Raw genomic sequence first — 27224 nt, 5'->3', positions numbered from 1 at the left:
AATAATAGCAGGAGATCATAGATAGTCATCTCCTAATAGTTATTTTAGGATTCCAAGTAAGGGAGCGGTATCTATACAGTTAGGATTATGATGAATAAAATAAGTTATTGTAAAAATAAAAATATGATTGATAATTAAGTTATTAAAATATATATATATATATATATATATATATATATTTTTTTTTTTTTTTTTTTTTTTTTTTTTTTTTTGAGAGAGATGGTAATTAGGAACGGATTGTCAATATGAAAAAGCTTCCCAATATCAAGCTTCTATATTTATTACTGTTATATATATTTTTTACTTTTATATATAAAAGAAACGAGTGGGCACTTTTGTTTTATGGTAGATTCTTGTTGTCTTTGGCCAACCAAAGAACGGAAATATCTTCTCAACACATACTTCTCTTCCGCTGGTTTCTTTGCTCAGCTTCTCTCAGATCCTTTCCGTCCTCCTGGAAATCGCAGCCCCTGTTCCATCAAATTTGAATCGAGTTTCCATTCTCTCCACCAAGAACCTATCTTTCACCACCTTTATGCTGGTCGAACCACAAAAATCCCATCTTGTTGATTCTTCCTACGTTGATTTCTTAGTTACTCATCAGATGCGGAGGAAATGGATGCTAGAGGGTGATGGTGAACAGCGGATGGTTATAGAAGGTCAGTTTTTTAAGACTTCTCACGCCCAAAGACGTCGATTTTTCCTACTTGGATGCCCAAGATTGTTTCTTTCCCTTTATTCTTGATGTTAGACTACAACTTTAGGGGTTCAAGAGCGCGCTCTGATTTCAGCTTATAAGACGGAGAGGATTTGGCATACTTCGATGGTGAACATCCGAGATGTTTCTTGAAAATTGATTCTTCTTTTCTTTTGCTCTGCGGCTTGTGGAAGTGCTTCTTTGGGAGCTGCATGTTCCTATCCACAGATGAAACTCTCGTGTGGTGGAGTCGACGAGGATCGTACTTCTCCGAAAAGAGCAGTCTTTCTTTGTTCTGCATGCGATATGGTCGTCTAATTTCTGGTTTCTGATGGTCATCAACACGGCTTTATCGTTATTATCACCCAGTTTGCTAATTTAATTCTTTTTCTTGAAATTTCTGAGTCCATCTTGAGTTCCTTGGCTGCTTCTTCACCCAATCAAGTCTCTGATCTAGTTTCTTACATGGGATTTCTTATTTTCATTGCATATTTCACCTCTTTGATGCTTCTTCATATGACTTTTTGATGCTTGATCTGAGTTCTTCTGTATGCCGTATTGGTAATTAGGTTTATCCTGGCTAATGTCCTCTCTGCTGCAACTTGCAATCGGTGGTTTCTTACTGGAAATTGTAGCATAACAGCTTAAAGGTGCAAAGATTGCAGTTCGGTTATTAGTGGCTATTGTAGATATAACGACAACAATATAATTCTTCTAGGATTTAAGCTGATTTCCCCTTAATCTTTTTTTTTCCTTTTGCAGCATAGATAATCATCTGAGTTGTTTTAATTGCTTGTTTGGGTTTAATGGGTCGAGGCAGAGGAAAGGGGAAGAAATTGGCAGTGGCCACTGGTAACGAGGACCCAGGGAGTGGTGATCAAGAGGTGCTCCCTGTATATAAGAGAAGAGGAAGGCCTCAGAAGCCGTTGAAGGATGACATTGATGTAGATGACACTGAAACGGTAGAAGGGAAAGATGATATGAAGCTTACTGCACCAAACAAAGAGCTTAAGGGTTCAACAGTGGTGGTTGGGAAGAAACGAAAGAGATATTCAAAAGCAAAAGAGAACTCTGATGCGATCATAGAGGAAAATGGTGTTGGATCAAAATCCAGAAACGAGGATTTAACAAGGTCCAATGGTTTTCGGCATAGTGGGAGCCGGCGGAAGAGCAAGCCTCATCGGGCTGCTGAAGCTGGAGTTGAGTGCAAGTGAGAAACTGATTTTGTTGTGTTTCTATCATTCCATTGTGAGACATTGCTGATGGTTGAGATCCTTTATGGTGCACTTCTTTTGTTTTAGTTGCCTGTCTTTCTTTTGTTTCAATTCTTATCTTGCTCATGAATTAACCAGAGGCTAGGGACTAGATATATTTTGTGACCATCTATGATCACTAAAGAACTTTAGGTTAATTTTAGTTTCTCTTTGACGAGAGTTCTGAACATAAAGCTTCTTTTACATGCGATTTTATTTTATTTTTTTATCATGCAATATTTTCAATATTTTCGTGGGATACCTTTCAGCTTCTTGGTTTACATACATGGCATTTTATGCATATGCTAGTTATATGGGGGATTTCTAGATGTCAGCCTTTCCCTTATCTCTTTCTACTGTAACTTAATTTCTTAATGAAAATTTTGATTGCATTACGTTTCTGGAAATTTTGGTTCCAAGCATTAGATTTATACTTGGATATGTCTTGTCATTGTATGTTTGTATTATTGGGCAGTGAAATTTGCATTAAAGATGGATTCCCTGTGTGCTCTTTGGACATTTCCTACTTGTGTCTGTTTGTACACTGTAAGTACAAGGTGGTTATTTGTGTACTACATGCTCTAGTTTTACACATGTATCTATTAAGTTTTGGGGATTTGCCCCAGTAGAACATTGATGTTAGTTCGATCATGATTGGTCATGTTGCATATACAATTGAGAAACATGGAAGGACTATCAAGGCCATAGTTTTTTCTTTTTCCCCAAAAGAGATCATTCATCTTTTTATATCTTGCTGACAACAAAGATTTTATATGCTTTTCTTAGTAGGTTATGTACTTTGCAGTCCCTTAATTTGTCCTTTGGGTTATTGTGACACAGTTAGTAGTCTACTTTGGCTTCTAGGCATTAGTTTGTTAGATTATTTAACCTCATTGTAAATATTACTTAATGCGTATATTCAATAAGAAAAGTGATCTAGATATGCTTGAATTCTCATTCCTATTTAGATTTGTGATTCTTTAGGATAAATCACTCACTTCAGCATTTGTTGTGATGATGTAGCTGGGAAAACTTTGATTCTGAACACAATTACTTAAGGTCTGAATACCAGCGAGATACTTGGAAAGTGATTCAGTGACTTGTTTGATCTGTGCTTCAGTCCATGTCGTCCTTCAATTGTAGTTGTATGAGATGATTTTTTTCTTGTATTATATAGGAACAGAAAACGCCATTCTTGAACTAAAATTTTGAAACAAGATCAACAAAAAGTCTTCTCATGGCACTGTTGCTAGCTGCAAACAAGATAAGGAACGGATGAGTTATAATTGAAAGACTAGCCTGTACATAGTAGAAAGCTTGTTTTGTTTAGATAGGATATCCTCATAACTGTAGTTTCTAATGCTTCAGACGGTACAACAGTATGAGTAACAAAGTCAACTGTCTAGGTGAAGAAAACTCCATGTGTTTATCTCAAATTTGCACCTTTTTCACTTTCATACATGATATGCTAGGTGGCTAATTTTTAACTACTTTTGTCATGATAGTTTATCTGATACTTGGCATGTGAAAATGAAATTCAAGTTCTAATTTGGACTTTGTCACCCTTGATCAATCTTTGATTTCAACCTGATCCAATGAGTTATCATAAACAAGTTGCATTATAACAGAGTTTAGAATTTGCATGAATACATGCCAAAAAAAAATCCTCATTGATATAAATTAATGGAAGCAGAGAAATTCAGTCCTGCCTAATTAAGTTGAACTCGGACCTGCCTTTCTGCTGCCAAGGGTCCGAGTTTGTCATTCTGATTTTTAATGCTAATACTCGTATTCTTCTTAGTTTTCTAGTTTGTCATTCTGATTTTATTGGTATCTGTTTACAGATATCAAGAAACGAAACCACAGTTAAAATGAATTCTCCATCCTAGTTTCTATTGACCGAGTCAGCCTTTTCTGAGAGCCTAGAGTTCTACAGATCTCCTGCATAAGGCAGGGAATAGGCCCTAATTATACCAAGTAAACTGTCTGCGGACTCTTGTAGCTACTACATTTTCTAGAGATTGATAATTTTCTTGCTAAGATAATTTGACAGGAGCAGATTGAATGTGTCCATCATTATGAAAATAATGAACAAGTATAAACCTTTGTTCATATTAGAGTTCCTAGGCCTTTTCATTTTCTATGACATCGTCATCTCTGACTTACGGTGTACCGTCGGGTCTTGCTATTTTCAGTTATGTTTTCCGAGGACAGATTTCTTCATATGTAGAATTACTTGAAATTTACATAAAGAATAATTTTGAAGCCAGACTTTTGGCTGCATTCTTCTTCACATTCATGTATATCCTAGAGTGCATGAAATTAAGGTACTGGCTTTCGACATGCAAGGAGTTTATAAATTATTATCAGTTTACTCTTGATGGTCTACAAAGGATAGGGGAGCAGACAATCTGAAGGATTGCACTGTCAATATATTTAAAGGATACTAATAGACAAAAGAAAATGCTGTGGAATTTAGTAAAGCTACATGATAATATAAAATATGATGAAGGATTGCACTGAAAATTTGATTTGTTTGGTGATAATGGTACACAGATAAACTATTACTCAGTTGTATATGTGCAAAAATATGCAGAAGTTGAGGAAGGACACTCATCTGTTGAATTATTTATCTGTTTTGCCAATAATAAGTTGCATTTAAGAGGCAATAGGAAATAAACTGAATCTGAATGATATGAATTGTTTCTTTTCCTATTACTTTAAGAACTGCACACTGAGAGCAAAACTAAACTGTTTTTTGAACCACTAGTACATACCATATACGAAAATATATACAAAGGTACTTTGAGGTGAAATTTTAATGCATAAAAGTTAAAAAGAATCACTAATTACTCCTTTTTGCTTCTGGGAATACCATGAAATTAGAAACTGGCTTAGTATCAAGAGACGAATATCCATCAGGTACTGACCCATGGGGCATTTTCCTTTTCTGGTGTACATGGGACTGAAAGGTGAAAAAATTCCCATGAAATCAATTGTGATGATGCCCTGCTGGACCATCATTTCCGATGTCCCTTTGAGCTCAGACTCGGTTGTAGTTTCTTCTAGTGTTCTCTGATCTTATCCTTAATCGTGATCTGCAGACAACATCAGTAGAAACATTAGTTTGATGTAGTTTTTTGTTTTGTTTTACATAGTTCTGTGTTGACTTTTTTGCATTTGAGGTCTTCATCCCTGCAAATTGTTTGTGTTGAATTTTCACGTTTCAGGCGCTGACATATGAAGCTCCTGTTTGGTTCATCAAGACCGACTTCCAGAACATATCTTAAGTCGATCCTAGGTGATTTTACAGAGGGTGTTTGATAACCCCATGTTGTAGCCCCAGCTTCTGGCATGGAAGTTTGATTTGTTGCAAAGATGGAAACACGAGAGAAGTTACCCTGGGACGGGTAATTTAGGTAGATCATCTTCTGTTGATCAAGCAGAGAACATATCCAGGCTACGATGCCTTTTGGATTCTTTGCACCTTTCTTGAAGCTGGAGTAGTTTGTTCCTTGGTGAATTGTTATCTTTGGTACGAGGATCCATCTGACTTCCTGTGCCGTGCCACAAGGGTCAAGCACGGCAGGATGCCAGTAGGCAAATGCACAGCAATCCAAGGCTCCGGAGATTTCAACCCTGGATGTGCGTCATCACAACTATTGCTCCATGATCGGATGAGACCATCGTTAACTTCATCCTGCTCCAGTTTTTGTGTTCGTCGATAGCATGGTTATTGAGAATTTGCAGCTGTAGAGATGTGAAAGAGAGACAGGACACCATGCGACGCAGGGGCGTTGTTGGTCCACAACTGCAATCTACCCAGAAAGATGTGCAAAGTGCTACTATAATGTGGTCTGCCGTCCTCCTCTGTTCCACACTGACCTCATTACATCAGTCCATGAAATCTAGCTAGGAGATTTATACCATTAGGAGACTTGCGGATGGATCCATTGCAAATGGAGCGCACTAGTAGAAGAAACCTCAACTCCAGCACATTCGACCTAACTCGGTAGTGGATTGCTGAACCGGTGCACATCACATGTACTCTTTGAATTTTGACAGCCTTTCTTTCTGCTCACAAGTTCAGCCAGACAAGGGCCATTAAAGTTTCTTGCTAGAGAGAGAAATGTGTCATCATTGTTCGTTGATGTACTAGTGTTTTTGAGACCACTTACATGCACATGGTTTGCATTTAATTCTCTGTTGCGTGGTTTCAAACAACAACACTCAAAAGTTAGGGGCAGGAGGAGGATTTAGGTAGACCAACTCTCTACTGTACTTGGAACATAATAACTAGATATCTTGAGCTATGTCTCATCGTGTCATAAATTTGGTCCCTTGTGGTAGAAGAGATGAGAAGAGTCAAGTGCTGGAGTTGGGATTACCTTGCGCAGGTTTCTTCTGATGCATCCTACACTTCCTCTCCTTTTGACAGATGCAAGAGGCAACACAAATTATATCACACGGACGATCTTGATCACAAGGCAAATAAGGTTATGTCAGATGAAGAAGTTGCTGCCTTCAGCTTTTCCGCCTCGGGATAACATGTGATCCATCTGACATCCATATCATCCATGTCTTCTGTGCGATCCTGTCTCTGGGAATTCTCGTTGCTTTGGGGTCTGCAATCCCTCGTCCTCTCTTATTCATCCTGATAAATATGTCAAGCTTGAAGATCCAAGGCTGAAGAGAAAAAGGAAGAGGTTTGTGTTTTGCTCGACCTCAGAGAGAGAGAGAGAGAGAGAGAGAGAGAGAGAGAAGAGTTCTCATAGGATACCCCCAAAGTTGGCTCATGCTGCATACTTGTGCAAGCATCATTTACAGTAAACTCGGATCACAGCCAAGCAAAGTAGAAGAGGTGGGAGACAAAGTTGATGGCCATAAGCTTCCGATCCAGCAAACCAAGTTGAGTTGACTTAACCCACAAATGGGCTATTATTCTGCACATATTTTTGGTACGGCCCTTCACGTCTCGACTGACGACACCTAAAGTTCCTCCGACACGAAATGGACGACAATAGGAGGCGGCGGCCAAGGGGGTCAAAGTGGTCGGCGGTGTAACGTCAAAATCTTTGGTCTCCCCCCATATGAGACTTTCACTCCAACTTTTAGGCTCGTACGTTTTTCTATGATGCTTGCAATCACAACCTAAGAGAAGAAGAGACCGAGAAAAAGTTTCTAACAATCACCAACAAAAATACAAAAGAAAGAGTTCCACCGATCTAATATAATCTCTTGCAACGATGAAGATTTGGAATTCTTTCTTCCTCATCGCCTGATTCTGATTCTTCTGCCGTGCCTGATATCATACATACTAACAGCCATTTTCACTAAGACAGTAGGTTTCCTCCGGAGTTCCGTGAACACATCTCAAGTCTCTCATGCCCAAAAACACACAACACTGAATAAAATGAATCAACTGTGTCGGCAAGCCAGTCCAGTTCCATTGAGGAGGATACTGTCCGATGTTTATTAAACGAAGAAAGATCTGCACAACCCTTGAATCCATCAAATAGTTGCTCAGTTCTGACAGAAGCAAGCCTCCATCTGCGTGATTTCTTGAGTTTAATTCCCTCATCCTCAAATTAATGCATCCATTAAGACAGTTTCCTATATTTGCAGTCGGTTCCCAAGAAGCCAGGGATGAAGACCCAGGAGGGCCCTCCCATCAAATCCAAAGCTCCTTCCAAGAAGATTCTCCCCCAGTGAGATTCTTCAGTCGCACGACTCAGTAGCAGAGGAAAGAAAGAAGCGGAAAAGGAAGCACGTCTTCTTCCATCAAAGCAAAAGCAAAAAACTGATGATGGATACACCAAAAGTTGCTTTTCCGTGACATGCACACACAGATACATAAATGTATATATCTTAAGAAAGCAGAATGTCCCCAACTCCATGTCACAAGGAACTGTACAAGATGAAGGTCTTTATTAGAAAGAGGAAATCCTATTCAGAGGGCACCAAAGAAGGACCGTCGTCACCGTTCATCCTCTAGCTGTTGTAGTACAGAGGTATCCCCAAGCACGATCTCTTGGCCTGAATGCTTTCCAGACTGATGGTGTTATGCCGCAAATGAAATAGCTCAATGTGGCAGTGGCAGCTTTGTGAGGCAGCAGAAAGACACAAAAGCCCCTTCTTCTAGCCCACTTGCCCCCGCCGTCAGGGCCCGCTCTTCCTTGGAGAAACCAACTCCCCTTTTTAGGCCGCCTCCTGGTCTCTGAGTCCATGGATGGGCTGTAGAGAGGGTTGCAACTGTGAAGATGGACTCGAGCTCTCTCAAGGCCTCTGCGACCTCGAGTAGCTCCAGTGATCCTCCCCATGGGCTCAAGTTTGGGCGAAAGATCTACTTTGATGGTGGCAGCGGCGGGAGTGGGAGCTCCTCCGAGACACCGTCGGCTCCGGCGACGGAGGCGGCCACGCCACCGCCTCCGACGAAGAAGGGGAAGGGGGTGGCGCAGGGAGGTCAGCACCAACCACCTAGGTGCCAGGTGGAGGGGTGTAATGTCGATCTGACGGGGGCTAAGGCATACTACTGTAGGCACAAAGTTTGTGGGATGCACTCCAAGGCACCTAAGGTTATGGTTGCAGGATTGGAGCAGAGGTTCTGTCAGCAGTGTAGCAGGTAAAGTTTGCTTCTTAGTTTGTTCTTTGAGTTCTCGTAGGCCTTCTCTTTCCCTAAAGCCAATATTATTATTCTTCTCTTTCTTTTGGTACGCCCCCTTCCGAATCTGGTTTTGAGTATAGAAATTTGTGAAATAGATGTTGTTGTTGTTGTTCTTGATTTGTGAGCTAAACCATGCTGCCTGTGAATGCTAATAAAGAGTCCTGTTTTATGGTCTTCTTGTGTAGGAATGGGATTTACTAATCTATTTTATTTATCTATAGGCTTTGTTTAAGGTAATATTATGCCTTGTGTAAAAAGCAAAAAACAAAAAAAACAAAAATGATCATAGTGAGGAACATGCTGTTGTTTGTAAAAGAGGTCATCCCCATTTGATAATATCGTTTATTAGATAGTGAATAAGTGATTTTGTTGGGTTGAATGCTGGACGAACTTTGCGAGCGCGTTTAATATCATTTATACAGGTTGGTCTTTTGTAATTTTCTTCATCTTTTGATATTTGTTTGATGTGTACAACTACTGGGTTTATATCCTTTGCGATATCTTTGGATCTGAGAGTTCCATGTTTCGTAATTATGACCGCCATCTTCTTCGGAAAATTAAGCTTCAGAAATATTCTCTCGATATTTATTATTTTGGGAAACAACCTCTATATTTGTCTCTGCAAAATATCATGACTCAGTATTTGTTTGCTGATTTCATCAACATCTGTTGCTCTGTGCTTGAGTTGTTAGTTTAGAAACTCAAAATGTAGCTTGAAATCCATTTCATTTCTTGCTGTTACGGACATGATCCATAATACTCCATAGAAGAATATTATGAGTTCTTTGTGTGTCAATTAAAGAACTGTACTTGTTGTGAGAGTTCCGTAGTCAGCTGTTGATTTAAAGGAAAAGTTAGTATGATAGGTGTTTCCAGAATGGACAATTCTTAGTGTGATTATCTTTTTAGCCCGATTTAATGATTTTATTAATAGTTCGGGTCAGTGATTTAAAAAGCGTTGGGCATCAAAAGACGCCAAGGTCCAAAAACGCCCAAGGTACTAAGCGCTCGCCCGAATGAAACCAGGCGCTAAAATATAAAAATATATAATATAATTAATAAATATAATTATTTAAATAAAAAATATTATTAAATTAAGAAAATCTAAGGTACAAAATCACAATGTCACATTAAAAAAAAGTCTCAAAATTCAAAACAATAAAATTTTATATCAAAGTCATTCATCATAATCAATATTATCGTTATTTTCACATAAATCATCTTCATTGAATTCGTCCTCTTCCTCTTGTCCTTCCTCTTCATCAAAATATATTTAATTCTCTATGTCTTCAACAATTGCACGAGTCGAGCTTGATGCTTTTGCACTCATTTTTCTCTTTGTCATTTATTTTGTATATATTTGTAATTCTCCGGTACCTGAAGCTCTTGTCACATCTCCCCATATCAATTTATCATCTTCAAATGCAAGCTTGTCTTCGGCATCTTGCAAGTTGGCACCCATTTCTCCCACCAACCACTCATTTGAATCATCAATATCTTGTAATGAGATTGGATCAATTCTATTTCGCAAATCATGACGACCCTTCAAAGCTTGATTATACTTTATGTAAACAAGATCGTGTAATCGTTGATGTTCCAACCGATTTCTTCTCTTTGAACGAATCTATCATGTCATATAATTTAAAAATATATTAATACATCTATCTAAATTAATTAATTAATTAAAACAAAAATATTTAGTAATCCTTACATGCTCAAAGATACTCCAGTTTCAGTCATAACCCAAAGCACTACAAGTCAAACTAAGTACTTTGATAGCAAATTGTTGTAAGTTCGGGGTGGAATTTTTAAATAGACTCCACCATTCAGTTGCAAAATTTATGTTATTATTAGCAATAACATAGTAACATACTATATATGAAATTAATTATATCAAATTATTAATTCCTGGAGACATAGTTGTCCTGGATCGAACTACCGTTGGAATTCCAAAAAGACCTCCGGCATTTTTATATAGAGATAATTCACGAATAATCTTATCTTGTGTAATGTCCCATTAGTCCCACATCGGAAGTGGACAATGTGTATGATTAGCTTATAAGGGCCTGATCAGTGTACTACGTTAACTCTCGCTTAAATATTTTGGTCCGTGGTTGAAGGACCAAAATGGAGTTATTGGCCAGTTGGCTCATCAGACTCGGGTCGTGATATCTTACACCTTAATGTTTGGAACTACTCTTATAACGCATTGATATAACCCATCCAAAACTTCTGCATCAAACCCAATAGATTTAATCTTATAAATGAATTCAGGGTTCAAATAATAATACTGTATGTAAGGGACGATGAAGTTGATAATTCCATTTTTGTCAATGATTGTAAAAATTTTCTCATATTTTTCTTCATTTTCATTAAAAGACCTTTTAATCGTCTCCTTTGCTCTATCCATAGCCTCATAAATATATCTTATTGTAGGCTTATTTTCATTATCCACCAATCGAATGACTCGAACAAGAGGGTCATTACCTTTAATGTATAAACTACATGATTTCAAAAGGATGACATTAAGACGATATCAGTTGTCCTCTTGCCTCTTGCTTCTTTTGTCCATTTGTTTGTCACCCATTTCTCAAAGGTAAACATGTTTCTCAGATTATGTTTTTGACGATGCACGCTCTATAATGTTAGGAATGAAGTAGCGAATCAGGTGATACCATATCTCACTAATTCTTTATTGCCTGTGAATTCTCTCATCATATTCAAAACCCCAATATAATTATAAAGAAACCCAACAATAAAAATTGCCCTTTCTAAAGTTGTTTTGATGTTTAAGATCTTTCCAATATCCTCTAACATTAAATCAATACAATGTGCTACACATGGAATCCAATATAAGTGTTGTCTTTTTGTTTCAAGTAATTTACTTGAGAGAAAGGATAGATAAGACTTAAAAGTTTAACATATTTCATTGAAGATAAAGTAATTAAAAATTCAAAAATTCAAAAGATGAATATTATCAGCTAATACATAATTGCTTCCATTGTTGGTTATGACTTGAATGACATTTTGTTCTTCAATTTCTTTCATGAACTTGTCAAGTAAATTATATATCTTGTCTCCAGATTTTACAAAAGATGAAGCATCTATTGACTTTACAAACATAGTCCCTAAAGAATAATTAACCATAAAATTAATTATACTCCTGCTTCTTCTGTCAGTCCAAGCATATGACATATTAGAGCAACCATGTGTTGCCCATGATTTTTTATTACCTTTTAATAAGTTATTTGTATAATTCAACTCTTTTTGCAACAATAGAACTCACAACTCAGAATAACTTGGAGGTTTTAATCCCATACTATATCTTCCAATAGCTTTAATTATTTCATTAAAACTATCTAAATGAGTTGTACTAAGGGGAAGACCAGCCCGACAGAAGAAGCAAGCAATGTGCTGAATTGTTCTTCCTCTTATTTCTTTATCACAAGCATCACTTATATTTGTTTGCCAAAATTTGGAGTCTTCTACTTGCCTTTGTTGCTTCTATGATCCTTGAAAGATTTATAGATCCATCGGTCATTTTTTACCCTTCTTAGTACTCATAATTTCTTTTCTTTTTTTATCGTATACTTTTTTCCCACTTGGGTTAATACTGATAGAATAATCTTCTTCTTCATCCCTGATATGTTCAATATTATCTTCTGGTAAATTCCCGTAAGATTCATTCTTTTGTGTCTTTTTTCATTCATATAACTTAAACTCTTCTTTTACGTGACACTTTTTGCAAGCTGTTGCATTTTTTAAATTTCTCATTAGATGTTGTTTTGTACAAAAAATATTACCTCTAGTAGTCTTATCGCAGAATATGCAAGTCACTACATTAGGATCTTTCGGATCCTTTAGATAATTATACTTTCATGTAGGATCTTTTTTTGATGTCATTGGAGAATCTATTGAGTTACTCTGTACACTTGTCATTTATCCTGAAACCTAGCAATAATTTCAAATAAATAAAAATTAATAGTATTAAAATCAAAATAATATATTATTAATATAATAAATAAAAATATTGTTACTAGTGTACAGTTAGCTGTATACTGTTAATATACTGTTAACAGTATACTATCGAAGTGAGAAGAGTGTGAGTAAGAGGAAGACCAAAGCTACTGACTGAGAGCAGTAGTAGTTGCTAGTCATAAGTGCCCAACAAGCCAATCACGTGAGTGATGGCACGTGTGACTTGATACAGAATCTTTTTGCTTATTATATTTTGGCGTATATCACTTTATAACTATTGCATAAATGCATATATATTGTGATGTCCTTGGATTTGTGCAATGGGAATCGGATCGTGATGAGATCACGATAATGAGATCGATTCACCTTTAAACACATATCCTAAATAATCCCGGTCATAGGTTACTCGAGAGGGACATCGTGATAACCGGATAGACTGGTGTGCTGTATACCCGTCCATATGATGGATGCAGCTGGTCTCATAGCTGCTCGTGTAGGGACACTAGGGATACAGTACAGGTGCTCATTGGAGAATGAGTTCACTGATTGATCCGCTTACGGAATGCTGGATGGTTGATGATGCCTTATTGTCAGACAACGATTCCGTAGTCCTAGTGGTGTATCTGGTTCTTAGACTTGAGACACCAAGGATGTCCTGTATGAGTGCTCCACTCTTTGATACCAGACTTATAGGTTTGGCTGTTCCCAGATCTAGTATAGCTGGTCATTGGGAGTGGTAGTCGACCTTACGAGGGCTATTGAGTGTCGATAGAGGATCATCCTGTCACGCCCCTAAAAATATCCATGATATTTAAATTTTTTCGCCACAACTAACCCAGGATCCAAACACACATTTGAGGTCACTAAGAAAAACATTCGGATCAAAAATTTCACTTCTATAATCTATCAATTCATAACCCTGTGCAATTCATAAACATAGCACACATCACTCGATAATTCATACAATCTGAACTCGACTCATCAAAATAAAAAAAAATCACAACATAAATCCACAAGTGGGGAAATCTATGCAGTCACCACAATCATCGATTTACCATAAGTTCATATCATTACACAATTTAATTTAACATTCCAAAACCCTATACATGAGGGATCCTTTAACTTACACAAAATCCACAGGTTTAGATTCATAGTCACATTTCATTAGATGCAAGGTAGCTTATACACAACTACATATATGCTAACAAAAGTTCTGCCCAACGTCTTCTAAACTTTCCGCTGCCTCAGCCCATTCTTAACATTTAAGCAAGAGTTACGCTATCCTGAAAAATTTATCAACAAATGGGGTGAGCATAAAGAGCTCAGCAAGTGACTAACATATCCATATCAAAATAGTACAATTTCCAAAGAGATGCAGTTTTCAAACACGAAGCAGAATATACGATTTCGTATACATAATATCATTAGGAGCAGAATCATAATTGTCCTTTTTAATCATACATATTTGGTTCCTGACAGATGGGGCATAGAGTAATTGGAGCATATCAGAAACAAAGGAAACATATCGGAGCTTATCAATGGCATTTAAAATGTTCCAAATCACATCAACGACATATGGAACATTACGAAGCAAAATCAACAGTGAATGAAGCATTTCAGAGCATATCAAACTCATATGTCATACAGAAGCTCAAACGTCGTCCTTGACGTTGCAATCATATCATAACTATCCAGAGCACGAACAGAAATAGCTCACCAAAACTCTGGATGTCATATCAAACATATAGAGGGTGTAGTGGGATCTCAGTCAGAATGTGATTCATCCATTTCTGAATGACCACCTGACAAAAGTCTCCCACGTCTGGGAGCTCCATCCACCCACGTCTAGGTGAAGTCAAAGGGGGCCGGCAGAGCATCGCAGGCTCTAAGCAATATCCCACATAGCGGGACCCCACATAGCGGGCAAATAAGCGCATACCAGAATATCCCACATAGCGGGACCCCACATAGCGGGCAAATCAGCGCATACCCTTTACCATTTCTGGCAAAGGTCCAGACAATCCCACACACCAGAGTACAAGAAGGCAGTTTCAACAAATTGCAGCATATAACGGAAGCACACGCGGAACAACCAAACGTACATGTGCCTTTTCAAAAACAATGTGATGCAAGGAACAAATCTCTCACAAAAATATTCATTTTAGGGAAAGAATTGAAAGCAAGAGTGTACAGGGATTCTAAGCAATCGTAACCAGCTCAATTCCAATAAGAAGGTTAGGCGAATTCAAGTATCCAAAGGAAATGAAACAGAATACGCGAAATCGACCAAAGCTCGATTTCGGACAGAATTCCAGTGGCACATCCAACAAATATTTCAAAATAACAAATATGCTCCAATACTCATAAGAAGGCTATGGTTGAACCATATATCAGTCTATATTCGGATGGAACAGATTTCATATGAAACAGGGCTCCCAACACAGAGTTACCTCTGATTTGGTAACGTAAGGTCAAAATCACAATCACTGGTTTGCAGACTTTATAGGATCGGATTCAACAGACGATAGGATGAGCAATTGAACTCCAAAATGTTCAAACTATATGTCAAAAGAGAGGATTTCAAGTCTAGTTTCAAATAAAATCAGTTTGGTACAAATCAGAATTTTCAACAGGGAGTTATAGGCGTTTTAGTTTCGAAAGGTCAGAAGTCTTGAACTCTGTTTTACAGCGTCTATAGGCTCTTTTGAAACAAATTTTTGGGTAAGTATTCGGTGCCCAAAATCTACCAAATCGGTGTCAAAAGAAAGACATACGAGTCTAATTTCAAACAAAAATAGTTCCTGCCTGAATTCTCATTCTGTACTAAAACTTAGGGCCGAAGCAGTGCTTAGGGGTCAGTTTACCGAAAACTTTCAGAATCCATAGTTCTATGTCCAAAGAGGAATATATCAGTTTCTAAATAAAAATCTTCCAATTTATTTTGAATCAACATAAAAACATAGTCTAATACTTATGTAGGATGGGGTTAGAACACTTGCCTTTGCAAATTTTGACCCGAAGTAACAAGATTAAAGCAAAAACCCTAAAAGCCCCAAATTTTCTTTCTCTTCTCCTTCTTCTTCTTCTTCTTCTTCTTCTTCTTTTCTTTCCCTGATCACCCACGAGCTGCCTCCTCTGCTTCCTTAACAACGAAGGCAGAGAGGCTTAAGCGGTGGAATTTGTCATTTGGTGCATTTTGCAGTTTAGTCCTTGTTTTTATCATATTCACGATTAGGTCCTTAGGGTTTACATATAGGTCCTCAGATTCTTTCTTTTTTTTTTTTTTTTTTTTTTGAACAGATCTCCCAAATCTTAAAAATAAGTTACCTCTGATTCATACTCTATTTCTTTTGTCAATTAAAATAGATGCTTACATTATCACCAAAAATTTATACGAACATTCGGAATTGAGGGGTGTTACACATCCACTCTCGGTATCATGAGAGGAATATCCCATGTGTTCTTGCTCAGACAAATCCCTGGCCAGGGTCATTCGGGTTGAGAGAGAAAGAGTTCTCCGGGAGAATCCGATTAGAGCGAGACTCGAGTAGAAACCGTATGGGTCTGACAGCACCATGCTCGATATACGGTCTCTGGGATATTAGATGGATGAGGGACTATAGGTACATGGTAACTGAGGACAGACAGGTCCAATGGATTGGATTCCCCTGTATCGTCTGGGGACTACGGCGTAGTGGCCTAGTACTTCCGTAGTCGATGAGTCGAGTGAATTATTACAGAGATAATAATTCACTTAGTTAGAAGGAGTTCTGACAGGTATGACTCACGGCCAGCTCGATATTGGGCCTAGAGGGTCACACACATATGGTAGGCATTGCGATGAGTAGAGGTTCGGATATGAGATATCCGACGGAGCCCTTGTCTTATTGGATGCAGATCCAATACCCACTAGGGAAAGGACCCATTAGGGTTTTGACACGGGATCTCTATAAATAGGAGGGATTCACAGCCTCATAGGCTAGAGTCTTTGCTTGCCCTTCCTATTCTCCTCTCCCTCTCCACCTCAGAGTAGGCCTGGAGTTTTGAGGAGCGTCGTCGCAACCCTGCTGTGTGGATCACCGCTAGAGAGGAGGACGCTTGACCTCCTTTACCCTCTCCTAAGGATCTGCAAGGAAACAGGGATATACGATCTCCCTAGGTAACACAATCTCTATACGCAGTTTTTGTGTTTTTGCGGATTTTGCGCACCAATCTTCGCACGACGATGAACATCTTTTTGGGAATCGGGGATTTTTGTTTTCTTGTTCTTCCGCTGCGCATATGATGTCGCCCCCCCCCTATGATTTCCCAACAGTGGTATCAGAGCTAGGTTGTTCGTGCGAATGATTGGTTTTTGAACTGCGTGTGTTGTGTTTAGGAAGAATATTGACGTCAAAATCGTTGACGCAAAAGCAAGGAAGGGCAGCAACAGTTGCTGCCCTCGATCTGCATGCCTGCAGCCAGCCGCAGCCGCAGCCAGGCAGCACAGCGCCGGCGCATGCGCAAGCGCTGTGCCTGCAGCAACCGGCCGGCGGTCTGCTTGCAGCAGGCTTGCGGCCGGCGGGGCTGGGAGCCCGCTCGGTAGAAGCGCCTGCGGCCACTGAGCCCGCGGGCAGAGGCGCCGCGGGGCAGCAGCGCGGGCTGAGGCACCGCAGGGCAGCGGCGCCTGTGGCCGCTGCTCCCACGGGCAAAAACCCCGCAGGGGCGGCCGCCAGCGAGACAGCACCACCTGCGGGCGCTGACTCGCGGGCAGAACCGCCCGCGAAGGCGGCGGCGCCCGCGGGGGCGCCCACCTGCAGCGGCAGCGACCCCAGCGGGCGTGCCACCTGCAGGCGAGGGCAGTGCCCTCGCCCTCGCCGCACAGGCCGCCGCCAGCAGGGTGGCGGCGGCGGCGGCGCAGCAGCGAAAAGGGGAAAGGGTATTAGGGTTTTCTACGCAAAAGACAGTTTTGCCCCTCGGAATTTGAGAAATTCCAGTTTCTGTCTTTTGTCCAAATTACGAAAATACCCTTAGGAATTGAGAAATTCCCTATATATCCCTGATTTCAGAAAATATTAATTAATTAAAAGGTTTAGTTGATTATTATTTTTATTATTATCTAGTAGTCCTACATGATGATGATTATTTATACATGTGATGTATGATGAGTGGACGGATGATCATGGACCGTGTGATGTGTGTACTTGTGATTATTATTATTGAGGTCTGCGAACCTCCATTATATTTTTCGTTTATTGTCGGGCCTGCGTGCCTATGATTAAGTTGTAATCACATGAGGAGGCGCAGCGGGAGCGTGGAAGCCATAGCGGGACCCACGAGACGGACGATCGTGATGCATGGAGATGCATCAAGATGTCGACGGAACCAACGAGGACGAGATGGACGATCACAAGGCATGGAGATGCACCGTTGCACACATAGATCTTGATGTGAGTGATTAGGCCTACTGGCTCGGGCCTAATCATATTAGGTTGTGGTCCATGATCATCTGGTGTGATTGCTTATACACATACTAGATATGTATATATATTTGCATGCGATGTAGATATATATTAAATATGTATATGTGTGACATGTCATATTAGGAGACCAAATCATAGAAACATCTCTCGATAATATTAAGTCGGTAAACGTGAGGCAATTAGATTGACCCACGTGGCCTTCCATCGTTATGAGTAGGAACCGAATCCCGGTGTAGGTTGAGTTGGTCGAGTCCCTCGAGACTCACCTATATCGCGATTCGCTATCTTGCTTACGACATAAAGATGTCACCGGTGACCTGAGGGCATGATATGCTTGGTCGAGTCTCTCGAGGGTATATCATCAAATCAGACTCATCTTGTAACGAAGGTGTTGACTTAACCGAGCATCATGGTTGGTCGAGTCCCTCGAGGCCATGGTGATTCGGAGGCCGAACAGGACGGGAATCACAAGGAGTTGTGATCGGCAAGAGTTGTCTACCTTTTAGGCTTAGTGTGATTGGTCGAGTCCCTCGAGGTTACACTAAGACGCTGATTGGATCCTGATCCCCACTAGAAGTCTGCCGGAGACTTCCGTTTCACGTGCTGAGGGTGTCGCGTGACTCGTTAGTAAAATAGTGGGAGCATATTAAGATAGAAGTCCATATCTTGATAGTTTATTTCTTGCAAAATCTGCATGTTATTCATTTTTGCTACATCTTTATTTTCAGAAAATGTCGCTTTCAAATCCCTTACGTGGCATACTTGATGTCAACCGCCTCACTGGTCCAAATTATACGGATTGGCTCCGTAACTTGAGAATTGTTCTCACAGCGGAGAAAATCGTGTACGTCCTTGATACAGTGATGCCTACGCCCGAAGAAGGGGCAAGCGAGGATGAGATCGCTCGCTACGTGAAGTACATTGATGACTCCACTCTTGCTCAGTGCTATATGTTGGGCTCTATGACTCCAGAGTTACAGAGACAACATGAAAAGATGGATGCCAGATCCATTCTCCTACATGTCCGCAAATTGTTTGAGGAACAGGGAAGGACTCAACGATATGAGATATCCAAGAGCCTTTTCCGCTCTAGGATGACTGAGGGGACACCGGTTCAGAACCATGTCCTAAAGATGATTGAGTGGATAGAGAAACTCACAGGTCTAGGAATGGTCCTAGAGGATAACTTGTGTGTGGACATTGTGCTTCAGTCCCTACCAGATTCCTTTTCACAGTTCATAATGAATTTTAATATGAACAAGCTTGAGGTGACTCTCCCAGAGCTCCTCAATATGTTGAGGGAGGCAGAGAGTACTATTAAGAAAGAGAAGCCAGTTCTCTACACTGGTGAGACCAGAAAGAAAAGGAAAGCAGAAAGGTCCCTTAAGAAGGGAAAGGGCAAGGGCAAACAAGGTAAAGCAAAGGTTGCTAAGAAAGACCCAACAAAGGACAAAGGCCAGTGCTTCCACTGTGGTAAAGATGGGCACTGGAAGAGGAACTACAAAGAGTACCTTGTAGAAAAGGCGAAATAGAAGCTTGGAGAAGCTTCAGGTATATTCATGATCAATCTCCAATTGGCAGATTTTTGTGATAATGCATTGGTATTGGATACCAATATTGCTTATCACATCTACAATTTATTGTAAATTCTAGCAAAGCCGAGGGGAGATTGACGAGAGGAATATTGCATAAAGGTTTGTTTATGCAAGACACTATGTGTATACCTGTGGCATTGTAGGCTAGGTCACATACATGAAAGAAGGATTCAAAAGTTGCTAAATGATGGATATCTAGATCCATTCGACTATGTGTCATATGCAACTTGTGAGCCTTGCATTCGTGGAAAACTGACCAACTCTCCATTTAGTGGAACTGGAGAGAGAGCCACTGAGTTGTTGGAACTCATACATAGTGATGTATGTGGACCCATGTCAACTCATGCCATTGGAGGTTACTCCTACTTCATTACATTTACTGATGATTTCTCAAGGTATGGATATGTGTACTTAATGAAGTACAAGTCCGAGGCCTTTGAGAAATTCAGAGAGTATAAGAATGAGGTGGAGAACCAGACTGGAAAGAGTATCAAAACTCTTCGATCAAATTGAGGAGGTGAGTACTTAAGTACAGAGTTTACTCACTTCCTCAAGGACCATGGGATATTATCCCAATGGACACCTCCTTATACACCTCAGCTCAATGGTGTCTCTGAAAGGAGAAATCGTACATTATTAGATATGGTACGGTCCATGATGAGTTTCGCTGACATACCCATCTCATTCTGGGGATATGCCCTAGAAACCGCAGCTTACCTTCTGAACAGAGTTCCAACTAAGTCGGTGGTGTCTACACCATATGAGATATGGAAAGGGAAGAAGCCTGATCTTAAAGTAGTTAAGATTTGGGGCTGCTCTGCCCATGTTAAAAGACACAACCCCGATAAGTTAGAATCAAGGACAGGGCGATGTAAATTTGTGGGATACCCCAAGGAAACTTGTGGGTATTACTTCTATCATCTCGAGGACCAAAAGGTCTTTGTAGCTAAGAGAGCAGTGTTCCTTGAGAAGGAACACATTCTTGACGGAGACAGTGGGAGAATGATAGAATTGAGCGAGGTTGGAGAACCAAGCTCAAGCACCACTCTACAGCCCGAGTCTGTTCAGGTATCTAATACACAAGTTTCAACTTTACGCAGGTCTGATAGAGTATCCCATCCTCCTGAGAGATATGTGGGACATATTAGAGCAGAGGATGTAGAGGATATTGATCCTCAGACCTACGAGGAGGCTATTATGAGTATAGACTCCGGGAAGTGGAAAGAAGCCATGAATTCTGAGATGGATTCTATGTACTCCAATAAGGTTTGGAACCTAGTTGATGCACCCGAAGGTATTGTACCCATCGGTTGCAAGTGGATCTTTAAGAAAAAGATCGGAGTAGATGGAAAGGTAGAGACCTATAAAGCAAGGCTAGTGGCTAAGGGGTATCGTCAAAGGCAAGGTGTTGACTACGACGAAACTTTCTCACCCGTAGCAATGCTAAAATCCATCAGAATTCTATTGGCTATTGCAGCACACTATGATTATGAGATCTGGCAGATGGATGTGAAAACCGCATTCCTCAACGGGAACCTGGAGGAGGAGGTGTATATGATGCAACCTGAGGGATTCGTGTCCAAGAACTGCCCAAATAAGGTGTGTAGGTTGCTTAGATCCATTTATGGACTAAAGCAAGCTTCCCGAAGTTGGAACATAAGATTTGATGAGGCAATCAGATCTTATGACTTCGTTAAGAACGAAGATGAGCCTTGTGTATACAGAAAGGTAAGTGGGAGCGCTATTAGCTTTTTGGTGTTATATGTGGATGACATCCTCATCATTGGGAATGACATAGGAATGCTATCCACAATAAAGGCTTGGTTATCTAGACACTTCTCCATGAAGGACTTAGGAGAAGCATCTTATATCTTGGGGATTAGAATCTATAGAGATAGATCCAAAAGGATGCTTGGCTTGTCCCAGTCCAGGTACATAGAAACTATTGTCAAAAGGTTTGGCATGGAAAATTCCAAAAGAGGTCTCATACCGATGAGACATGGGATATCGCTTTCTACGAGTATGTCCCCAAAGACTCCAGAAGAAAGGGCGAACATGGATATGATACCTTATGCCTCAGCAATAGGGTCTATCATGTATGCCATGCTATGTACTAGGCCTGATATAGCGCATGCTCTGAGTGTCACGAGCAGGTATCAGGCGGATCCAGGCTTGGAGCACTGGAAAGCAGTAAAGTGTATCCTTAAGTACTTGAGAAGGACTAAGGATCTTTTACTAGTATATGGAGGTAATAGCCTTAAGGTTGAAGGCTACACTGACTCAAGTTTTCAGTCTGATGTCGATGATAGCAAGTCGAATTCAGGGTATGTGTACACCTTGAATGGAGGAGCAGTGTGCTGGAAGAGTTCCAAGCAAGATACCACTGCTGACTCGACCACAGAGGCGGAGTACATTGCTGCATCAGATGCAGCAAAGGAGGGAGTCTGGTTGAAGAAGTTCATCACAGATTTGGGAGTCGTGCCGGATAGTGAGGAGCCGATTTCCCTATATTGCGACAACAACGGGGCAATTGCTCAAGCGAAGGAACCTAGGTCTCATCAGAAATCTAAGCATGTTCTGAGGAGGTTCCACCTTATCAGAGAGATCGTGACCCGAGGAGATGTAGCAGTGGAAAGAGTTCCATCCGAAGATAACATTGCAGATCCACTAACAAAGCCATTGTCTCAGATTGTCTTTGAGCGTCACAGGGGTCTGATGGGGATCAGACACATAGGTGATTGGCTTTAGGTCAAGTGGGAGATTGCTAGTCATAAGTGCCCAGCAAGCCAATCACGTGAGTGATGGCACGTGTGACTTGATACAGAATCTTTTTGCTTATTATATTTTGGCGTATATCACTTTATAACTATTGCATAAATGCATATATATTGTGATGTCCTTGGATTTGTGCAATGGGAATCGGATCGTGATGAGATCACGATAATGAGATCGATTCACCTTTAAACACATATCCTAAATAATCCCGGTCATAGGTTACTCGAGAGGGACATCGTGATAACCGGATAGACTGGTGTGCTGTATACCCGTCCATATGATGGATGCAGCTGGTCTCATAGCTGCTCGTGTAGGGACACTAGGGATACAGTACAGGTGCTCATTGGAGAATGAGTTCACTAATTGATCCGCTTACGGAATGCTGGATGGTTGATGATGCCTTATTGTCAGACAACGATTCCGTAGTCCTAGTGGTGTATCTGGTTCTTAGACTTGAGACACCAAGGATGTCCTGTATGAGTGCTCCACTCTTTGATACCAGACTTATAGGTTTGGCTGTTCCCAGATCTAGTATAGCTGGTCATTGGGAGTGGTAGTCGACCTTACGAGGGCTATTGAGTGTCGATAGAGGATCATCCACTCTCGGTATCATGAGAGGAATATCCCATGTGTTCTTGCTCAGACAAATCCCTGGCCAGGGTCATTCGGGTTGAGAGAGAAAGAGTTCTCCGGGAGAATCCGATTAGAGCGAGACTCGAGTAGAAACCGTATGGGTCTGACAGCACCATGCTCGATATACGGTCTCTGGGATATTAGATGGATGAGGGACTATAGGTACATGGTAACTGAGGACAGACAGGTCCAATGAATTGGATTCCCCTGTATCGTCTGGGGACTACGGCGTAGTGGCCTAGTACTTCCGTAGTCGATGAGTCGAGTGAATTATTACAGAGATAATAATTCACTTAGTTAGAAGGAGTTCTGACAGGTATGACTCACGGCCAGCTCGATATTGGGCCTAGAGGGTCACACACATATGGTAGGCATTGCGATGAGTAGAGGTTCGGATATGAGATATCCGACGGAGCCCTTGTCTTATTGGATGCAGATCCAATACCCACTAGGGAAAGGACCCATTAGGGTTTTGACACGGGATCTCTATAAATAGGAGGGATTCACAGCCTCATAGGCTAGAGTCTTTGCTTGCCCTTCCTATTCTCCTCTCCCTCTCCACCTCAGAGTAGGCCTGGAGTTTTGAGGAGCGTCGTCGCAACCCTGCTGTGTGGATCACCGCTAGAGAGGAGGACGCTTGACCTCCTTTACCCTCTCCTAAGGATCTGCAAGGAAACAGGGATATACGATCTCCCTAGGTAACACAATCTCTATACGCAGTTTTTGTGTTTTTGCGGATTTTGCGCACCAATCTTCGCACGACGATGAACATCTTTTTGGGAATCGGGGATTTTTGTTTTCTTGTTCTTCCGCTGCGCATATGATGTCGCCCCCCCCCTATGATTTCCCAACAGTAGTGGTAGCGACAACGGTAGTAACGAGCAATGGCAATGGGAGCAGGAGCGGTGAGCGACGACAGTAGCAGCGGTAGCGGTAATAGCAAGCAGCGGGAGCGGTGAGCAACGACAATGGCAACGACAGTGGTAGCAGCAAGCAGCAGTAGCGGGAGCGGCGAGCGACAATAATGGCAACGACAACAGGAGTGGCGAGCAGCGATAGTGGTAGTGGCAGCGGTAGCAGCGAGCAACAACAGCGGGAGTGGGGAGCGGCGACAGTGGCAGTGGCAGCGGCAGCGATAGCAACGAGCAGTGGTAGCGGGAGTGGGAGCGATGAGCAGGGTTCGATTGAACCAACTAAAGTACCGGAGACCAAACCAAACCTAAAACGCTGGTTCAGCCGCCTGGTTTAACACAAGCGCTGGCCCGAAGCGCCCGGCACTTGGGCTCGGGCGAGCACCCAAGCGGCACCTCTTTGAAGCACGTCGCCTGGAAATGAAGCGAGGCGGGGCCCAGGCGCTTGGGCCCCGTCTCACCTCGCCCGAGCGCCTATTGAAATCGCTGGTTTGGGTTAAATCTAACTGCTGAAAGCAAGCACATACGGTCGGACCACCCCCCCTACGCTTTACACTTTGATTTGTAGAGTTTTGAAAACAAATTCACCTGCTTTTTTTTTCTTTTTTGTAATTTTTGTGTCTACTACTAAGAAGTTCTATCAAGAAATATTTAGTATTCCATGGGTCTCCAAGGAGACGTCTGAGTGGTTAAGGTCAGTTTCGCAGTTACGAGATCAGAATTTCGATTCCTGCTGTAAGCATATTGTATGATTGTTATGTAATGAATGGAATGAGTTAGTGTTTAAAATACTATTGACAACGTTTCTCAATGTGATTCAAAGACCATAATATGTTCAATGATTTCTACAAGAAAACTAATGGTAAATATTATCCAAATGATGTTTATGAAGTCTTGTATCCACTAACTTATTCCTAATTGCATTTGGTATTTATGAGGAGTCCATTATCTTCTCCTCATACAAATGAATTTGCACAAATACATTTGAAACCCTAATTGAACATGACTTGGAAACTTTGACAGTAACCTATTTACAATTCTTGTTTGTGTATGATTGACAAGGATTTTGTATTACAGATGGCTCTAATCCAATCAGACAAGACGGTTTGGAATGGCATATTGTGATAAGAAATTCCATCTCAATTCAGTTCTGGTCAGGATTGTGCATTTCCAATTTTTTTGGCTGAAATTGATTGGTGGAATATGATTTATAGACCGAAATGGATTGGCATGATGGATCAAATTGACCAAAACATGATTTCTATAATTTTTCATGACTTTTACAAGTGAAATGGCAGACATGAACTTAAGGAGATTGGAACTATTGTTGCTATTTTACTAAAACAGCCAAAATTATCGAAGTTGCTGATATTGACGAGAACAATAATTTCCCTGCAATAATAATGTCCACTAAGTAGAAATTTGTACAAATGTTGTCAGTTTTAGTGCATGAGGTACGTACATTATAGGAATGATCAGTTTGTTGATTCTTTACCATGAGCCTGTCATCACATTAATGTCATGACTGTCTCAGGTGCTTTCTGAGTTTCAATTTCTGTGACAAGGTTGCATTCAATAGGCAGATAGGATTGATTACACATCCTACTTTGGGAACCGAGAAGACACTTTTGTGTTATTAACGGGCATTATCTCATTGATCAAATTCATATCAAGTGTGCTTCTAACTATCAGTGACAATGAGAGAGAGAATCTTCTTCATTATTTATCATATAATAAATGAAGTACATCTTCCTTTCTGATTAATTACATTTGAGAGGTCTGACATGAGGTTGAAAGCAAGTAGTGGAATTCTCACAGAAGCCCCATGAAGCATTTTGATGTGAGTTGTGCTTTATGGCCTACCCATTTTGGTAGAAAGCCTGGAAAACGGTGATGATGCTGATTACGATAGGCAGTATTATGCTCATTCTGGCTCTAAAAACATTGTTTTGGATGGTAAATATTTTTTTCTTATTTTGCAGTTTGTTTTCTGAGAAATTTAACTCTTTAAATAACATTTGCTTTTTCATTACCGTGGCTACTGAATTACAGGTTTCATCAATTACCTGAATTTGACCAAGGAAAGCGCAGTTGTCGCAGACGTTTGGCAGGACATAATGAACGCAGAAGGAAGCCACCTCCTGGGCCGTATGGCCGCTTTGCATCATCCTTCCATGGTCATAAGCAACTCACTGTGGCGGAATTCACATTATTATATACCTGTAGCCTTCTAATATGCTAATAATATGTTTTGTTTCACAGAACAACCTAGTGGATTCAGAAGCTTTCTGATGGACTTCAGTTACCCAAATCTCTCAAGTAGTCGAAGAAATCCAACTGCAACTGCTGGTGACGGGGTGGCCACTAATGAGTGGCACAGGGGCTTGGATGCTTCACCTGGTGCCGTGGCACTGCATGGTACCCATAGGTGCTCTCAAGGACCTGCAGCAGGAACCTTATGCTCTACCATGGAAATTCCAAAAGGTGAATGTCTTGCAGGCGTCTCTGACTCAAGCTGTGCTCTCTCTCTTCTGTCAACACATCCATGGAGTAGCAGCTCTGCCAGGAATGGTGCTCCGGTAATCCCAGCAACCAGCATCTTCGACAGCCCCGGAACGGTCGATTCAGTCATCCCTAGCAATTACGTTACCAGCTTATGGGGGGTCAGAGATCATGGAGGCAGGACTAGCTCACACAAGGTCCTGCGTGAAATGGGATCAGTGGAAGCAACCGCGACAGTTGATGCTCATTTTTCAGGTCAGGCAGAGTTTGCTCTGCAGGAAAATGGACAGTGTCTCGACCACAGTATGGGTAGCGCATATGGCCATTCAGGTCTTCGCATGCATTGGTAACTGTAGACTCTATAATCAATTCATGTCAAAGGAACCTAATCATGAGGATTGGATGGAGCATCACGAACCAAAGCTTTCATAATGCCTAGTTCTAGTTCTAAAGATCTTATGCCTCTCAACTATTATATGAATGCTTATGTTACTAAGAAGCAGCATTAGTATGGTGTGATGTGTGTTTGCTAATATAGCTTTGGCAATGTTGAAGTCACCTAATTGTGCATTTTCATCTTCCAGTCATGGCTACACTTGTCGCCTTTGCCAGTCATCCATTCATGGAAATTAAATATTTTTTTTCTTTTTTGCATAATATGTATCTTCCATTTCAATATTAAAATCTTCCACATATTAGTTTAACTTAACTATATATATATATATATATATATATATATATATATATAAAGGTA

At 40.7% G+C, this 27224-nt stretch overlaps 2 protein-coding genes and 1 long non-coding RNA gene across 8 annotated transcripts; 2 read left to right on the top strand and 1 right to left on the bottom strand.

Annotated features, from left to right (window-relative positions):
• Positions 1–331: 331 nt before the first annotated feature.
• LOC103998483 (uncharacterized) lies at positions 332–6423 on the top strand. 6 transcript variants are annotated; one of them, XM_065083355.1, is made up of 6 exons: positions 333–659; positions 765–826; positions 1267–1347; positions 1460–1907; positions 2426–2496; positions 5181–6423. In XM_065083355.1, the coding sequence occupies exons 4-6, from the start codon at positions 1504–1506 to the stop codon at positions 5192–5194; spliced, it is 489 nt and encodes a 162-aa protein (XP_064939427.1). In that variant the 5' UTR covers positions 333–659; positions 765–826; positions 1267–1347; positions 1460–1503; the 3' UTR covers positions 5195–6423. The 6 variants fall into 6 exon arrangements, 5 of the variants coding, with proteins under 5 accessions (XP_064939427.1, XP_064939428.1, XP_064939426.1 ...); XM_065083356.1 differs by having other exon boundaries at positions 752–826; XM_065083354.1 differs by lacking the exon at positions 765–826.
• Positions 6424–6522: 99 nt separating this feature from the next.
• On the top strand, positions 6523–27053 carry LOC135593372 (squamosa promoter-binding-like protein 14). The gene is made up of 3 exons (XM_065083352.1): positions 6523–8572; positions 26021–26145; positions 26231–27053. Exons 1-3 carry the CDS (start codon positions 8211–8213, stop codon positions 26818–26820), a joined length of 1077 nt encoding a protein of 358 aa, XP_064939424.1. The 5' UTR covers positions 6523–8210; the 3' UTR covers positions 26821–27053.
• On the bottom strand, positions 13622–16220 carry LOC135593374 (uncharacterized). Its single transcript, XR_010479557.1, has 2 exons — positions 15592–16220; positions 13622–13875 (listed from the first exon to the last, which is right to left on the bottom strand). It is a non-coding gene; the product is annotated as an uncharacterized LOC135593374 (long non-coding RNA).
• Positions 27054–27224: the final 171 nt, after the last annotated feature.

Source organism: Musa acuminata, chromosome BXJ1-9 (assembly GCF_036884655.1).
Source record: "Musa acuminata AAA Group cultivar baxijiao chromosome BXJ1-9, Cavendish_Baxijiao_AAA, whole genome shotgun sequence".
Lineage (NCBI taxonomy): Eukaryota > Viridiplantae > Streptophyta > Magnoliopsida > Zingiberales > Musaceae > Musa > Musa acuminata.
This window is presented reverse-complemented; position numbering and strand designations above follow the sequence as displayed.

Bases quoted from the DNA above. Each gene is read 5' to 3' on its own strand.
- LOC103998483 (XM_065083354.1), top strand. From the start codon at position 1,504: ATGGGTCGAGGCAGAGGAAAGGGGAAGAAATTGGCAGTGGCCACTGGT. The intron at 1,908-2,425 runs GTGAGAAACTGA...ATTATTGGGCAG, and splicing joins GAAGCTGGAGTTGAGTGCAA to TGAAATTTGCATTAAAGATG.
- LOC135593372 (XM_065083352.1), top strand. From the start codon at position 8,211: ATGGACTCGAGCTCTCTCAAGGCCTCTGCGACCTCGAGTAGCTCCAGT. The intron at 8,573-26,020 runs GTAAAGTTTGCT...ACTGAATTACAG, and splicing joins TTCTGTCAGCAGTGTAGCAG to GTTTCATCAATTACCTGAAT. The intron at 26,146-26,230 runs GTCATAAGCAAC...TTTGTTTCACAG, and splicing joins CTTTGCATCATCCTTCCATG to AACAACCTAGTGGATTCAGA.